The sequence below is a fragment of the Cygnus atratus genome, chromosome 1 (assembly GCF_013377495.2).
Source record: "Cygnus atratus isolate AKBS03 ecotype Queensland, Australia chromosome 1, CAtr_DNAZoo_HiC_assembly, whole genome shotgun sequence".
In the NCBI taxonomy this organism is placed as follows: domain Eukaryota; kingdom Metazoa; phylum Chordata; class Aves; order Anseriformes; family Anatidae; genus Cygnus; species Cygnus atratus.
The window spans coordinates 86,825,129-86,843,247 of record NC_066362.1 but is presented as its reverse complement, the minus strand read 5'-3'; the positions used below and the strand labels follow the sequence as shown (position 1 = coordinate 86,843,247).

The 18,119-nt window shown below is 38.9% G+C and overlaps 1 protein-coding gene across 2 annotated transcripts in view; it reads left to right on the top strand.

Moving 5' to 3' along the window:
• Nucleotides 1–18,119, top strand: part of CRYBG3 (crystallin beta-gamma domain containing 3) — a 95,931-nt gene that overhangs the window by 2,355 nt on the left and 75,457 nt on the right. The window contains exons 1-2 of one of the 2 annotated variants that reach the window (XM_035540498.2): nt 10,009–10,124; nt 12,479–12,557. Coding sequence is in view for 1 of the 2 variants with exons in the window: in XM_035540496.2 (XP_035396389.1) it covers nt 12,479–12,557 (79 nt within the window). In the remaining variant the exon portion in view is untranslated. Of the gene's footprint in view, nt 1–10,008; nt 10,125–12,478; nt 12,558–18,119 lie in introns of those variants that run through there. The other variant, XM_035540496.2, reaches the window with a different exon arrangement.

The following is an 18,119-nucleotide window of genomic DNA, read 5'->3' as shown; positions in this document are numbered from 1 at the left end:
GTTCATGTTCAGATTTAGCTTTAAAAAATAAATAAATAAGAAAATCAACCCTACTCTCACCTGGGCTTAAAATAGGAGGAAGGGGAGAGGGAATTGCACTGTTTGTTAATCAGTGTCGCAGGATTTTCTTCTGAGAACCTCGTGTGGCAAAGAGCTATATGCTGATAACTTGCCCTTACAGCTGTTTGTAGCTCTGATGAACATGAGACTTGCTGGAGGCTCGCTGGTGGAAAATAACCCGTGCAGAATAGTTGAAAGTTTTGTGGTGGCACAAGGTACAGCACATCTGCTAGGAGCTCATTCTGCTTTTACATGCAACTTAAATGTGAGTTATCTTTCACCTACTGCTTGCCTCTGTAAATGCATTCTTCAGAGTCATGATGCTGGCATGGCTTTGAACGAGGTCTTTGGTGTTTTTCTTCCCAGTTCCTTATCATCAGCTTCCATCAAACGTAGTCATTGTGCTCTACTCTGCTATTTGATATTTTCAATATACAAAATTAATTGTTTGTTACCAGCAGTCTAAATCTCCAGTGTGGAAAAATCCCATTGATTTTTTATTCTAATGTCAATCTAATTTATTTATCGTTATTTTTACATGTTTCTTTTGTCCATCTGGATGAAGATGCAGCTTTTAGAGTATAAGCTAATCTACTGCATATTCATTCATTGATATGCTGCTTCCATACCTTAGCAATTGACCTGTTTTAAGTAAACGTGACCTCGTAGGTCACCTTAGAAGCCTCCAAGGGGGTGTGACACCTCGCCAATCACTTTAACCAAGAGCTACCACTAAAATCTTCTTTAAACTCTCTCTTTATAATTTGTTCCTCTCTATATTGTTTAGCAAGTTCATTTCAGGTTTATCTTTTTCCCTCCAAGTGCCATTGCTTGGTCAAGTAGCTACCAGTGCAAGTGGGCCTTTGTTGGAATTGTCCAGATATTGTTTCTGCATTACTGAAGAGTACCAGAGATGTCAAACAGGGAAGAGCAACCTTTTATTTGGTCTTATAGGTTTTGTTTTGTTTTTAAATCGAGATTATTGTTCTGTTCATCCATTAGTTTCTAAGGGCTTTCAGAGGTGGAAGAACTTTGTTTATACTGCCTAAGGAGAGATTAGAGAGCCTCTTTCTTCCTCTGGGCTTGCCAGTCATTGTTCCTGTTTATAAAGCACATGTATTTTTGTAGCTGTAAAAAATGCATTTGGGAACTACTGGGAACGGATTAAAAGGGGAGTAATGCATTTTGAACTTATTTCTTCTGAACTTGCTACCTCCTGGCTGGTTTTGATTCACATACTGTTGGTGTCTTAGAAGAAATCCATTGTTTTCTGGGGGAAAAAAAGTCTGTATTCTAGTAAAGACACTCTTCCGTTCAGAGGGCAGAGGAAGATTATTTCAGTTTTATTTCTTTTAAATCTAACTCATTTGTGAGAATGCAGCAGAGGTAACAGTTTGTAGAACCAGCAAGGGGAAGACTCCAGTTATTTAGAAGAATTCAAATTAAACTTACTAAAGCAAGGTGCATTATGAAAAATTTATGTTTGTTAATTTGTTGGACTTTTTTCTGTTTGTTTCCTCTTTTTTTCTATTGTGACTTTTATTGCAGGATAATTCAAAATTATAATTCAAATTGCAAAGGCCCTTATTCAGCAGGTTACCAAAGCTGTTGCCTATAATTAAGTAAGGAAATACTCTGTATATTATAGTGGGACTACTTGTTTGATTAGAATTAGGCGTGAACCTTAATGTCTCATGTGAGTGAGACCCAAAAGGAGCAAGCCCAGCAGCTGTCCATGTGCTTGTGAGACATTTCCTAAAGGAAATGTTACTGGAGTATTAATTATAACAGTAGCACTCCTTAAAAGAAAAAAAAACACAACTTTAAAAAAAAAAAAAAGTTAATGTTAACAGCACTCTCTCCTTCCCAATAAGTGTCATAAGTGCTAGAATTAATACAAAGAGATTTCCAAAATATCTGTGATTCCTTGGTTTTAAGGAATGGTTTTGCAGCAGTTAAAACTTAGCAGTCTTCTCATCTGATGAATAAAAGACTCACAAGTGAGGAAAAAAAAAAACGGAATTCAGAAATATGTTGTTGTGAAGATTGTATTTCTGGTTATTGAAACTTCTTACAAAGATGAAAATCTAACTGCTGCTTTTATTTTCTGAGGCTTTTTTGGACTGCATACTCTTCAGCAAGTGTATACTGTTGCACTTCCAGACAGTAGCATAGCACTACATTGCTACACTGTGGGCTTTCCTGGGAAAATTAACATATCTATTTTTCTGGTATTTTAATTTCTAAAATCATTTTTAAAAATTTTAACTGACCTTACAGTAACACTTTTGAAGACTCTTCAGATCAGAAATGTGAATTTCCATAGTCATTTTACTTCTCGTGTCAATTTTGTGAGATGAAATACAGTCACTAATTGTATTTATAATTTCATGGCTTGCCATGTTTTTGAATGGAGTCTTGGTTTTCCAAATGTTCCAGTGTTTCTTAAATTGCTAAAATGTGTCACAGAAGGCAGTGTATCTGTTTAAATGGGTTGAAGGTCTCGGCCCTGCAGGCCTGCACTTTGCCTTTTGATGAAAGCAGAGAACAACATGCAAGGAAGTATTTCTTGGGAGTACATGAAGAGCAAAGGCAGAAGAAAATCCAGTGACAACAGCCTTTTAATTTTTTTAATCACCAATTAAGTGCAACAAATTTAGCCATCAGATTTGTTTCGGTTGAATCGAAGATGCAGGCTTTGGACTTGAGAGAGGGAACTTTGATGAATATGGGAAGTGTCTGCAGGATACTTCCCTGCGCGTGTACGAAATGGGAGAGTTTGAGAAGTATTTTCTTGTGGTGAACTTGTAGCCTCGTGTGCCTCTACCAATAGTTTTCTGCTCCGACCTGACTAGAAGAGCTCGCTGCTTTTGCTGGTGACACCAGTCTCCTTTGCATGTTTTTTTTCTGGTTGCTTTTTCTTAATGGCATCTATTAAAAAATACGTGAAACCCTGTTTATCAGGAGGAAAATATCTACTGCTGCTTTAAAGCTTTCCTGGATTGGCTTAATGTCTTCTATTTTCTTGTCATTTGTAGGTATTTTGTTGGTCCCCAACCCTGTAAATGTGTGTCTTTTGAAAGCAGTTGTATAATGAGCTATTCTCTATTAATTCAATAATTTTAACCTTAATTGTAAATAGTTTACAAAGCTGCTTCTGATATTATACCAAGTTTATGTGTTAGCAGCCAGAAATGTATGTATTTCATGCGTATGCTGAAAACTTTACCTAACCTCTCAGACTAGTGAATATGGAGCAGACCCTATATTAATGTTTGTTACTATGCTTGACAGATGCCAGGGCAAAAACCTTGATGTAATCTAGTATAATCCTACTGCTCAATATTGAAGTAGACTCTACTCAGAAACGTTTGTATTTATTTTCTCTAGCTTTTGTACGGCTGTTGAATTCCCTTGTGTATAGAACAGATTAAGTTATTCAGCAAGGGCGATCATGGGCCATCATACTTATTTCACTGAGCTCTAGCCTTTTAGGTTTAAAGGAACATGTTTGATGGCAAGACATGGTTTGTTTTCTTGCATTTTAATGTATTTTTTCTTTGCAAAATATGTCATATTGGTACTTCTATAACATCTTTATTTTTCATGGCTTTTTTTTTTCTTTGCATTTTGAAAGAGGATTAAAAAAAATCAGTTTTATACTTATACACTGTGCAGTTCACATTGTGTATGTGAAGCAGTGCTTCAGAGCATGAAGTTGACCTAGCTTTGCTATGCAAGCAGAGCAAAAAACAGTATGTAAACAAGCAGCATAAACAGGTCTGAGAGGAAAAAATGTTTCAGTTAAAACAATCTAACTCGCTTGATGCTGCCTGTAATCAAACCAGTTTTCAAGTGGGGTTGTTTAATTGAATAGAATACATTTTATGTTATTCCAACACTTAAATGAGTTGGCTGATTGTAATAGTTCTCTTGCCCGAGTTCCTGTCTCATCTTCCTTTTGCCTCTGTTTTCTTCATCCCTACTTTTCTCTGCTTTCTGCTCCCTTTCCCCTACTTCTCTTATATGTTTTAAATAGTTGTTTTGCTTTCCTTTTGCCCTCTGATTTCAAACCCGCTGACTTGTTTTTATAATTTCCGTTTATCTTGATGTCTTTACTGTTCCTCCCTATGTGTGTGGCCTACATGTAAGGACAGAAGTGGGAGCCAGAAACTTCACATTCAAATTTCTGTGCAAACACTCCTCTCTTCAGGACAAGCCCTAACAGCCTTGTCAGAGATTACGGGAAGACTTTGTCACTGCTGGTTTCCCGTGAACAGTGTTGGAATTGGGAATCTTACTGAGAAGTTGGTCAAAATTCCTCATTTGGGGGAGGGGGAATAGCTCTTTTTTCATTGCTATTTTCTGTTTAAATGCTATTTTCTGTGAAAACGCTGCTGTATCTTGACTGACATTTGATGCGGAAGGCAGTTTTTATGAATTTTTGCTGCTTCCCTCAGACGCTGAAGATGCATCTTCTTGCCACTGTACTGTACTGTGATGTTTTCCTTTTGATTAGTTTAACAGATGTTATTCAATATACATGCCAAAAGCTTGACTCTTGAAAAAAAAAATTTTTAACTTCTCTTTGTAGATCAGGTTTGGACAGTTCTCTGGGCTTCACAGGGCATGAATGGCTTCACAAGTGTGATTTTAGGATCTAGAGTTAAGGTGTTGGCATTTCAATTAACACTTTTAAGTCCATTGTATTTGGTTGGATCAAAGGGAAAGGATTGAAAAGTTGATTTATCAAGGCTTTCAGGTGACCTGAGAAGTTAATAAATATGTTGATCCTAACATTGCAGGAGGATGGGAACTCTCAAACTTGATTTTTTGATGAGATTACAGTTTTAGTTGACAAACTGCTAAAATAGTACCTTCAGACTCTTTAAGACATCTCATTTGGTGCTGATGCCCCATTTAAAATATTTGCAAGTGTAATGGCAGTGGGACAAACTGAGGGATATAAAAAGTCATATGTGGAAAATAATTTTCTACTTTTTGTATGTGAAAAAAATTTTAAACAAAGTGGTTTTGAATCAATTTAGGATCTCCACAAGTAATTTGAAAGAAGATAAAAATTGTAGCTTGTGAAGTTTGCAGATGAGTAGGGTGAAAAATAGAGGAATCACCATGTAGATGACAACCTTACAGAAGCAGACTCAACTGTCATCATTGGCAGTCACCTGAACATGAGCTGCCAAAGCAAAGTGGTGGCTCAGAGGAAAAAAAGATGCTCAGTTATATAAATAAAGTACGTGTAATCTATGGCTGCACTTTAGTTACTAGAGTACTGAGCCTAGTTGAAGCATCCATGTTTTATTATGAAAAAGGTACTGAAAAACTGGAAATGGCTGAGAAGAGCTCCAGAACAATTTGATGTCTGGAAAACCCGCCTCACAGAGTAAAATTAAGTAGCTCAATAGTGTTTAGGTCGTCTAAGAGAAGGTTTTCAAATGACAGGATTACAGTTTGAGGCATGGCTCTGCCTCAAGGTATATGACTGCAGGGGAAATGGGAGTTAAGTGCTTCACGTCACAACAGACCTGTGACTTGAAGAAGGTGTTTGAACCAGAGGGCTTTGTGATCTGCTCCACGTAGACTTCGGTAGATCCCATAGATGAGAGACAAAACCTGACATATTCTGAGTAGTAAGCCTAATTTTTAGTACTGACTCAGGGAATTTAGTAGTAATAAGCACAGAAAAGTCTTATTTACAAATATGACAGATTTTTTGTTGCTTGCCACGTTTTAATCAAAACTCTGTATCTTTCAGTCAGGTGCTACAGGCTTAATGCAGGTCTCCCTTGGTGGAATTTTGTGATCTAGATTATTACGCAGGCCAGTTTCAGTGATCACAGTGGTCTGTGTGGCAAGTCTGGCAACTGGTAGATGTAGAAAAATATTACTCAACAGGTCTGCATTTTTAGCTGTCTTCTTTTTAATTACTACTTAGAAGCAGAAACAGAGAAGAAACCAATACTAGCTAACCTATGGCTCTTTGCAGATGTGTTTGTAACTACTACTGGTCTGTTCACACGGTTTGAGAATCCCTGAAATTTGCTGAAACTTCATGACAATTTTGGTCTTGCAAAATTACATTTGATAGTATTACTTGACTCAGTTTTCTTCTCTTTTCCATTCTTTAGGGAGGCTCTCCCCCAGCTGTGTCGTGAGGTACTAGGTGATCAGATTCTCTTTAGCAACCTCTCTGATCCTCAGGGTTTGACATACTTCCTTTGGAAGATCACCACTAAATATGTTGTCGTCTTGGCAGTAAGTAAAGTTGGAAAGAAGTGATAACATCAAGACCAAATGTAGTGCAACTTCTCAGAGAGGAGCACTAGTTTTTTCGAAGAGAAATAAAAGGCAGGGATCAGGAACCGGAATCACATTCCCAAATGCTGAAATGAAGAAACTGTCAAGAAAGGAAAGTCAAAAATGACATTAGCCTCAGTGAGGACTGCACTGGAGGGTGAATTATGTCAACAATGCTAAAACAAAGGCACATTGTCTTGAGGAAAACCGTTTCAAAAATACTCGAAGGAGATGTCACAAGTGATGTAATTAAACCTGGAGGGAGAGGTCAAGCTTAGTTTATTAGCGTTATGTCAGTAAAGTCAGATGTAGGAGCTTTGGGACAGTTGGTACCTCACAGCAGCTTTCAGGTTAGGCATTGCTTATTCTCTTACTGTTGCAAATCAACCAATGAAATGGCCCCCATTTCTGCCTTAATCTGAAGAGAAGCCCAGTTAAAAATAAACAATGTTAGCTTAATGCGATAGCAAAGAGTGTTTGACTTCGCAGGGGGGAGTCATCTGTTCCTGAAGAGAGAGAGGAAGCAAAATGGTAGAGCCCTCACCTCTGCGGTAACATCTGGGCTGCACGAGGAGTGAATTCTGGACCTGCCAGGTTGGAAGCGACCTCGCTTTGTACAGTCAGAGTATTCCCAGGTGGGAGGACAAGGCAGGGTTGGTATCCACAAGTGGTGTTGCAATGTCCCTTGAGTTGAGCCTCAGCCAGCTGTCCCTGTTTTCTTAAGAGCCTGCCTGCCCATTAATTGCCCCATTCCCAAACAGCAATCTGCAGTGGGTGCCTTGTAAAATGCCACAGTGGTTAGCTTCAGTTTGGTAAGCACTGCGTTTGGTCAGTCTTATCTCAACTCACACATTTGTGCTTGATCGCACTTGCATAGTGCCAGTAGCTTGTTTATTATCTAACACAACACATTCACAATCTGCTGTGTGCATAATATGGGTGGGGTTGGTTAATAGAGGAAGAGGGGGGTGGGCTTTTAATTTGCAAGTTCCCAGGGATTGTTACGAAGAACAAAGGTGGAGGAAGCAGACTTCTCGTGCTGCATGGAGGTGCTGCGAGGGCCTTTTGAAGATGTAATTGTTTATAATTGTCTCGTTCTGTTTTTAGAGACAGTTGGAAAAGATCTCACAAACCATTAAATTAAATTTGCTCCCTTGAATTGGTGCTTTCTTTACTGTAATCCCTCATGTATATTAACTAAACTGGATCCGAGTAATTCTGCTTATACTTGTCTACTTTTTTATTCTTTGTGTGTGAGCAATGGTAAGAACTATAAGCATTTTTCTTCCCCGTAATAATCTCTGACCTTTCCTGTGCAAGTGCAATGATTAAAAACTTGGACCAAAATCTGCTTCTGATTCAGACACCACCTGTCCTGGTATTACAGAAAGGTCAGAACAGATTTTCAGCAGCAGAAGAACAAAAAGCGTTAGAAAATCACACAAAGAGAAGTTTATGCAGAATATACAGAATGGGATCTGTTGTTAACTTGTGTTTAATCTTGGTTATTTGGAGAATAGGAGTGATACTAATCAGGGTAGGCGTGCCGGCAAGGCACTAGGGAAGAGCAGTGAGACAGCTGAGATGAAGAGATCCCTCGGCCTTCACTGACGATTAACCCATCTGCGTCAGATGCACCAACATATGATTGAGAAAAGGGATGTCAGGCAGAAATAGCAGTGGGAAGGCAGTAGATTACATACTGGAGAAGTAGCTGGAAGGCTTGATGTCTAGCCTTAATTTTGACAGCATCTTTATTACTCTGGGCAAGTTATTTAATATTTCCATGCCTTCTTTTTTATTATTATTTAAAAAATAAAAGTAGTATCTCCCTGAATATGTAAGCAAGCAGTTGTGATGATCTATGAGTAACTGCCTATATAGTTAAGAAGTCCGTGGAAGCACATTGGAGGGGCAGAGGTGTTTTCTGCAGTCGTGGGATCATGCTCTGCTCTTTCACTTCCCAAAAGAAAGGAGATTCAAAACTTTTGGTTTGCACAAGGAGTACGGACGGACCATGGAGGCTTTCAGAGTAGTGGGTGTCACCTGGGTGAGCAGTCCCCTGGGTGCATGGAGTTCCTTGCCTCAGGGATGCCGTGGTGATCCTGGTGCTGGAAGATCCCTTTATAGGGAGGGTAAGGAAATCCCTCTGAGGCCAGTCAACAAGTTTCAAGGCATTTTGGTTTTAAGAGTTCTTAGGGCTAATACTTGGCAAACTTAAATCTGTGAACTCTGTCAGCGTGCCGTTAGACTTGGGTTAGTGGAGTCCTATTGCTGGGTACATAATATAACAACAGTACTTTGTGAAGTGTAGGACTGAAGACTCACGAGATATATCTTCCTTAGTTAAGAAGTGGGAGTGCTGCAACCCTGTCTGAGAGCTGGCTGGCTGATCTAGCAAAGCCATGTGGGCAGCTAAGCACAAACCTAGCTTCAGACGTGCTGAACAGGGGGTAATGTGCTCAGTACTTGGTGTGGCCAAGCTCTGCAAAAATACACTGCCCCAGAAAAGCTTAAGGCAAGGATGAAGCTCGGTGGAGGCAAACTTCAATAATGCAGATGCAGCCCAAATGCATGTGGGGAGCCTATCCGTACTACCAGTCTGTTGTTTTCTGTTCTTAGCAAAGGCATGATAATTCAGGAGTGTAATACACGTAACTAAGAAATCAACATTTATAACATTTTTTAATAGCAGATACGGTTCTGTAAAAAAAATTAATTTATAAACCCTCCTATAGTACAGTTCTTGGAAGTATTACATATTTCCACTGATGATAGCCTAGCAGGGGTATATCAAAAATTGAAAGAATAGGTCATTTTTAGTATACGTATTAGTTGTCTTACGTATTTCCCAATAATTAATTATTTAACTATGGCATTCACAATTAAAAATGTGTTCACTGCATCTCTGAGTATAGGCTCATACGGAAAGCATGGGATTGTGTTGCAACATAAAATACATATGGCATAATTACACTAGCTCCTCTGTGGTTGGTTCTTTTAAGCATGGGAGTGTAGGGTTGTGAGGAGGCCCGTAAACTTCACTTTTTTTTTTCCTTTTTAGAGAAGTTGTGGGGAAAGTGCTGTTCCAAAATGTATGAGTAATGACTGCTCTGTGATTGATGCAATGATGGGGGGGTGGGGAGGAAGCCCTAAAAATGGCGGGGGGGTGGCAATAGGGAGTGATGGGCTGCATCAGGGAGAGTCCAGTGGACAACAACCAGCCTGGCCTCCAGTCCCAAGCACAGAGCGTAGCACAAGTAATGTGCACGTGTTGGTTAGGTTGTAGAAGGTAGTCTTGACTTTGGGAGAGACAAGACAACTTTATTTTAAGGAGTCCAAGAGGCTTGCTTTCAGCAAAGTGAGCTTCTGTGCTGTGAACATCATCCCTTTGGTGCAAGTCACTTGAAGATCCACTCAGACCTGAGCTCTGGCCCCAGGCACAGGCTGACAAGAACCAAGCTGCAGCAGCGTGCCCTCACTCATCCCTGCCCGCTGAGCAGTGCTCACTGCCCCTTCGTGTGTGCTGGCACGAATCACCGGGCTGTGAGCTGGATCGCTGGCTGAGCTCTCGCTGCTGGAAGCTTCTGCTCCCCCCTTGTGTTTATCTAGGACCGGAGAGCCCTGCGGAGTTGGATTAGGGGCAAGAACGGATGGCTGAGGTTGAAGAGGAAAGTGTGGAGATTTCTGAAGCTGGTTCTGCTGACAAAGTCAGCGTGTGGAGGAACTACACCCTAAAGCAAAAGGTTCAGGAATGTAGAAACGCTAGAATATAAACCATGAAAGGGTGTGGGGAATTGCTTCCAGGTTTGGGTTTATTTTATGCTGGAAAGAAAGTTTTGATACTTTTTTTTTTTCTGATTGGTTGATTTTAAGATGTTTATCTGCCAAACTGCATTCTTTCAGTTTTGGTGTGTACGCTGTGCAATGTCATAGCAAGCTGTCTGAGCCCGGCTTGTGAGAAGGAAGTAACGCAGGCATATATTTCAAACGCAAACAAAAAGTAGGAAAGTGATAAAAGGATTAGGAAATAAAAACAGAATTTGAAGGGAAGAATATGAGCAAAACAAAGTGGCAAGAGAAGAGGCCACAAATGATTCAGTGCTGGTAATACTCAACAAAAGCAAGTATTTAATTTGTTTTCTGCAGAGCAGTTCCGTAAGGACTGGTGTCCTGAAGCCAAGAAGAACACCGGGTGGATATCAGCCTCATTCTTCTGCTCTTAGTACAGGGAGCTCCTGCTAAGGTCAGGTGTGACAGCATCAGGAAAAGCTATGCAGATCTAAGAAGGGTTTGTTTTTGTGTTTTGTTTTTTAAACTAAGAGGGAGAAAATAGGTTACATACCCTGAAGCACATTTATTAGTGTGCCAGGCTGCCCAGAAGTGTTTGTGGCATCTTCTTCATGAAACGCATCAACAGCACAAGAATTTAATAGGAGAGAATATTAATTCATCTGCTATGTCTTACAGGAAGGCAAAGAACAGCCAAGACTTTGTGTGCTTTCCCTGAAAAAGCATCTTAGTGTTTCAGAATGCATTATGAAAGATTACCTGAGGTGATCTGAAAGTACATGGTTTTGAACTTGAAGAGGATCTGTAAAAGAGAGAAAAGAACTTTTTCTTTTCTGTTCTGACGCATCCAAGAAGATCTAAAGGATCTTAACCCTAACTGCAGGAGAGCTATGTTCTCATTTTTGTTCAGGGAATCTTGACTCTAAGCAGCTTGTAAGGGAAAATAACATTTAGTCAGACTGGATTTCATATTTGATGTGTATATCAATGTATATTTAACTCCAATGCCTAATCCACAATCAGGAAAAAAACCTTTCTTCTCAAATGTCTTACTGAGACGTGCTTACCTGTGGCTTAACAGTCAGTGGTAATGGGAATACCAGCCCACATCTCAATCTTTTCTTTAAATCCTGGCAGAATTCACCAAAATGCAATTAATAAATATTTTTTCTATTATTTAAACATTTAATAATATTAATATTATTAATATTAATATTAATATTTAAGCCGTCAATTCATCTCTTCATACAAAAACAAAAATAAGGGCTTGTGCATTTATAAATAGCAAAGCTAAATTTCTAAAATTGTTGAAGAAGGGTTTTTGAAGCGATTATCACTTCATTGCAAAAGTGGATATTTATGTGCTGTACTGATACAAAGTGTTGTTTTTTTTTTCAGTTTATGATAGGCAATGCAGGAAGTGATCTGTCATTCACATCCTCTAATGTTTTCCTTGATGTGATTTTGCTTTGTAGCTGCATGTAGCATAAAGGTTTGAATTAAAAATGTTTTCTGCTGGATTGTGCTTAAGGATAGTTTTAAGAATCAGGAGAAAAATGGTTCCCCTCGTCCCAAAGATGGGGTTCTGAAGAAAGTTTAGGCCAGGGTGAATTGGCAGTAAGGACATATGAGACTTTGGACTTCTGAGTTTTAAAATGGTCAGCTAGTGTTGCCTTGGTAATGATAATGTGCCTATTGTCCCCTCTCGAAAATTTTTTCTGAATTTGCCTGCAAATGCTCGTTAGGTATTTTCAGTGTTGAGTAAAGATTTGGTAACTCTGGTAGGTGTGATTTGTAATGATTCCATCTGCCCTGAGCACATTCCACTCAATTGCAATCTTTGGTGTAAGGACTGTGGGTGCCTTCTAGCTGCCAGGTAGATACTGCTATGCCAAGGAATGCTACAGTGGACAATTCATCAACTACGCTATTTTTTTCCCAATAGAAAATTATACACAGAATTATTTATGCACAGAAAGTTTTTGTTTTGTGTGTGTATGTTTTTTTTTTGTTTTGTTTTGTTTTTCAATTGGAAGAGCAGCCTTAGTTACACTATATGCCTTTTCTGAATGCTTGAGTTTTGAAAACATCAGTATGATGTGAAATAGGTATTTTGCTTCCATTTGAGCTTTTTGGGGCATGGCTTTTTCAGTTGCAATACATGCAGCATATGGGCTGTGTTTTGGAAAACATCTTCTTCTGTCCTTTTAAGTTAATGCTCTTTTGTGTTTAAATTGAATTTGTTGGCTCTCAAGTGGAATTGAATAATGCAAGTCCTCAGTGTTGCAAAATATCTTTTTTTTTTCAGTTCTGAACACAAAGGGAGTGAAGCCATAAATTTAAAGAACAACCAAAAGGAAAGCACAACTCTTCCTGCACTTTTGAAGGTATGATTTTTATTTACTAATACTGAGTTGAGCTAAGCCTGCCACATCTGCTTGTAGCTTTTTGCTATGTTCTGAGGTTGGAGGTCTTCACGTATTGCGTTGTAGCACATAATTGCCATGTTCTGGGTTAGGGCCCATCATGCTAGGGTACACATGCGAAAAATAGGAAGACTGTCTATGCTTCTTGTTCTTGAAACAAAGTTAATATCTTTACTTACATTAAATAAATGTGAGTATAGTCCCAATTCCACATGCAGTCATCTAGTGAAGGATGAAGCCAGTGTTTTTATCAAATTCAGATTTGACAATCACCTAAAGTGCCATTTCTATATAATTTATGAATATCTAACAAGCAAATGTTTTCCTGAAGTTGCACTGGATGCCAACCAAAGCACTGTAAGAACTTTCTGCTGAAATACTTATGCATGTTGGCTATTCTTCACCAATGTTATCCCTGTTAATCATGTTTGTCTTATCCTGTAAGCATTCTACTGAAAAAATGGACATGCTTCTATGTGACGTTTTCTCCTATGAGTCATTTGACACAAAGTGGTAGCTGCCAGTAAAGTTGTGTTTAGATTTAGTCAAATATCATAAGTAGTTCTGTGCAAGATGGGGCCTGGTGGTACAACCCTCTTCCAAATAGCTACTGTCACATCATGCCCTGCACAGAGTCATTTTAGCAGTTCATTCACTAAGTACTTTTTCTATTTTTTGTTCCTTTTTCTACATTAGTAGTAGCTTAACTACTACAGAAAATCTTGTGGCAGTTTCCCTGAAAGGGCCTTGACTAGTCCACCAGATTTATTTGTGGATGTAGTAGGCTTCTTAACAGACTGAATCTGAGGTTTCTATCCAGTGTTGCCTAGATTGAGCACTAGCAGTATATGGGGAAGGAAGTGGTATTTTTGCTGTATGGCTGACAGCCACTGTATAGTGGCATCTTCACTGTCTAGGGACTATTTGGAGGGGTTTTGCCAAAGGTGAAGAAATGTTGCAGTTGCCTCTGCAAAGACCTAGGTCAGTAGCTGAGTTATTAGATAAAGATCAATCCTGTGTTGAATGTAATTATTATGCATCAAGGTGAGAAACAGCACAACAGCATTTTTTCGGAAGCCCTGTGGATTCAGGCCAGCGCTGTCTGAGCTGGGCTCCCAGAACACGCTACTGAATGCCTTCCCGTTGTCATAAATCATGGACTATTGCTTTTATGGCTTGAAACACAGGCAGAAATGATTCTTTCAACCAGAGGAGATTCTACTGTAGTAGAAGCAATGTTTTTGCATTTTAAAAAATCTTATTTTTTCTGTGTTAGATCAGTGAAAATTTCTGAAACATTTTCCTTTTGAAGAAGGTTTTGACTGGGGAGGAATGATTTAGCATAAGTACACAGGACTTCAACACAAGGAACTGCTTAAACAGAAGTACGAACAGGGTTAGATTTCAGTGAACAAGCGGGATGCATAGGTGGAGTACAGGGAGCATAACAGGTTTAAATTATCTAAGAGTGTCTCTTTTTTGCCAAAAACTAAATCTCCTTTGGTACATTTTTAATTTACAGAAACCTAAGTTTTGATTTTTTCCTACTGAATCTAAATTCATTGCACTCAAGTCTTCTACTCAGAACTTTTTGTATGTTTAAAGTTGGTGCCAATATTAATGCTGTAAAGTTTTGTTCCAAGTAGCTGCTCTGTTCTTTGTCTTGCCATTAAAAGTTTTTATTTAATTATATTGTCTTTGATTTATGCTTGGCAGTGTAAGATTGTGTGTTACATTATCTTTGAAATAATACCTGGTGTTTGGCTTTCTATAGGCTTTATAAGAAAGGTGCGGCTTTCATACGACTAGAATGTGCTGGCTGTTCAAACGTACTGAGAACTTCCTGTCCAACTTCTTTTTCACTTGCTTAAGCTGATCAAAAAAATCTTCTGATACGCTTCAGCAGTTTCATACGCATACTAATGTGTACTCTTAGTACTATAATTTTATCTTGTGTGCCTTTAAATTACAACTAGGTAATAAGAAGTGGTTTAGAGAGGTAGCCCACCTCAACCCCCCCCCCTTTTTTTGGTGGAGAATTTTTTTTTTTCCTGGCACTGCTGCTTCCAACACACACTCATTTTTTTTATAATACCAGACTGTTCAGTGCCTGACATTGTCCAAAATAAGCTGTCTTGTGCAAAGATAACTAGAATGTGGCTGAACAGTTGGAGAGAACTGGGGCTCTGTCTCATGTGAAAGGAATTAAGTATGGTATGGAAAATCACTCCAGTTTCCTTCACTGAGTCATCAAGGTAACTATACTCTGAAAAAAATAAATAAATCTTTTGTAGTTGTAGGAAGTGTACTTTGTGAGGAATTTCTAAATCTGTGTATCTATTGGATTGGGTCTGGGCAGGTTTCAATACATACCCATATCTCTGAACTATGTTCCTACTTATTTCAGGTGGACGGTGACTGCAAACTGATACCATATTGTGTCTGTCTGCCACCAAGTTAATGATCTGTCGTGTTTCTGATAGACTTACATGGTGTGATGTATTTATATTCATTGGCCATCTCAGCAGAAGGCCGGGGGCGACATAGCAGGGGAACTGCAGTGTCTCCGTCTTAGCAGCAAAGGTCAGAGATGTCAATGATAACTGACAGGGTGAGTGGAGCTGAGAAACATGCTGAGCTACCTCCGGCTGCTCTGAGGGCTTGCTTACCAGTTCTGTACTTTACACGCTTCTTTCTTCCCTGTGATGAAATTTTTAGCTCAGAGGGAGAAGATGATACTTTAACACCTTAGGAAAATACAAAACCTTATCTTTTTGTGCCAAGATGACATTATCACTCATCATTTGATCACTTTCAAGAACATATTATTGAAATATACTTGCTATGTCTATTAATTCATTGCCAGAGCCTGCCACTGTTTATTTACAGATTCTGTTTGGGTTCTATTTCTTTGAATTAGAGCTGCAAACAGTGCTTTTTCTGAGTAAATGCCCCATTTGAATGATGTGATTGTTGAACACGTGGCTGTGTGGATGTAAACAGTTCTTGAACTTGATGTTTCCCGTTCTAAGCATCTGCATTGCATAGTGTCCTGTACATACTAGTGTATCATTAAGCTCACTTTTAGCAGACTGTTTTTAAAAGGAATATTGCAACAGTGTTTCCTGCAAAAGCAGGTGAATACATCTTTACAGTTTTTGGTAATGCCCTGAAAACAGAGGTTTACAAGTGGAATGTAGGTCTTGTTTGACTTGAATGGCACAGCTACTAATTGAGGTAATGCTGCTTACTGTAATGAGCCGCATACTGGATAATGTCTTATTAGTATAGTTTTGAAGAACGCACACAGCACTCTTGTACATGCTTGTGCCACAAGTTTAACCTGGGCTTCTACCTGTATTACCATACTGTAGTTGTAGCAGCAGTGACTGGTTCAATAATAGCAAATTGTTTAGATCCCAGGCTGGCCCTATCTGAGGTTCTTGTCCAACTGGGGCTTGTGTCGGCAGATTGACTTGCCTCCCGTGATATCCTTCCTGTAACAGTGCCTGGAAGAAAAAGCACATTCTCCCATAATTGATCAGGAAAGAATTCTTAAGCATCTTGGCAGAAGAACTGCCCTGTGAGCTCTCTGAGGCAAACGCAGAAGTTTGAGAAGGTAGGTACAAATGTAATCTACCAAGTGTGTAATTTAGACGTCAGTATTTTGATAGCTTTAAATATTTTATAATTCGGCCCAAAGGCTTAAGCCTGGGTACTAGTTGCCTGGATTAACCAGAGACAGTCTCAGTCTTCATAGAAGACACTGAGCGAGAAAGTACTGCAAAGATTATCTAGCCCACTCCTCTGCCCCAAGGTGAGACCTCTGTATCTGTCATACCTGACAGAAGTTTGTCTGACTTGCTCTCAAAGACCTCCAGGGATGGAGATCTCTAAGATCTCTGCAACTTTGTCAGACAACTGTCCCACCAATTTCATAAGCCCTCTAATTAGAAAGTCTTTTCTTAACATCCAATCTAAAGCTTGCTTGCTACAAATTAAACCTGTTGCTAATTGGCCTGTGATAAGTACTCCTGTGTACTATGAACATTGAGAAGAGATAATTCTGCAGCCCTGCTTTCTCACAATTTAATTTCAAGGTAATATAAAGATGGCTGTATTTAAATGGTAGATAAAGTATTAAAATTTGATGTGAAAGACTGCAATTATGTGAGAAGACGGAGCCAGATTCTTCTTGCAGTTGCAACAGGCAGGACAAGAGGCAACGGATGTAAATTGGAACATGGGAAATCCCAGTTAGCTATGACAACTTATCTTACTTTTTTCCCATTTTACCATATTGGTGGTCAAATATTGGCAAAAGTTACCCAAGAAAGTTGTGGGACCTTTATCCCTGGAAATATTCAAAACTCAGCTAGTTGAAGCCCTGCTCTAACTGGAGCTGCTTAGAGCAGGAGCTTAGACTATGTGACCTCCCCAGCCAGATTCCTTTCAGCCTAATTAGTTCTGTATTTCTATATCACATCAGTTTCCATCTAGTGTGTAATTCATGTTTGTTGTTTTTTTTTAAAAAAAGCTCTTTGAACTTGGTGAATATATGTAGCTGTTCTTACTGAGTATCCCTAATTCTGACTTTATCATTAATTTTAAGTTCTACAAAAAGAAATTGAAATTAAGCCTAATGTCTTTATTTACCACATACTTTTCTGTTGCATGGGTTTATTTCATATTATCTTTATTTCACATGTGTGTAGTCTAAGTTATATCAGCTCAGTATGTGTGCGAATGCTTGCTGAATACCTCTGATTTAGACTTAATAGTTAGAAATGAGAGAGAAGGATTATTCGACTTTTGGGAGTCAAGGGAGGTGGAATATTACTGCCAACCATGATTTAAAAAAAAAAGTTACTGCTAAAAATGTAGTTGTTGCTGCTCACAGCAGTGAATGAAAAACAAAACCAAAATGGTTTTGGAGTTTGCGTGATCAGGATTTTTCTTGTGGAACCCAACAGGAAATCTTTTTCTCTTTGGAAACTATTTGGACATTCTTTGAAATGAAATTTTAGAGGAAGTACATAGAATCTTCTGTTTGCCCAGGACTCTCTGTTAAATGAATGGTGTTTACAGCAGTATGTGTTTGGGAAGACATTTCAAGATCATCCTATATAGTGTCCTAGTAAGTTCCTCTGTAGTACCAAAAATTTTTTAAAAGATGATCCTGAAATATGTTTCCCTTTTTACTACAGTCATTCTTCAAAGAAGATCTTGAGAAGGGAACTTTGTTTCAGGATGAATGAAAAAAGAATAGGCTTAAACCTTGCTGAGTCTAGCACATAAAACCACTGAGGAGACAGATGAGGAGGAGAGTGATGCCAGAAGCTAAAACCTGCCATTAGAATTTAAGTATGGGTGGAAATTGCACTCTCACCTTCTTCCCAATGTGCTGCCGGCTTGTGCAGACTTTTTTTGCATTGAAAAGGTGAATTTGACCTTTTTTAAATTTATTTTTGAATATCAGGGAATTACCAAGTAAAAGAGAATGGAAGTCATTTCGTGTTCATA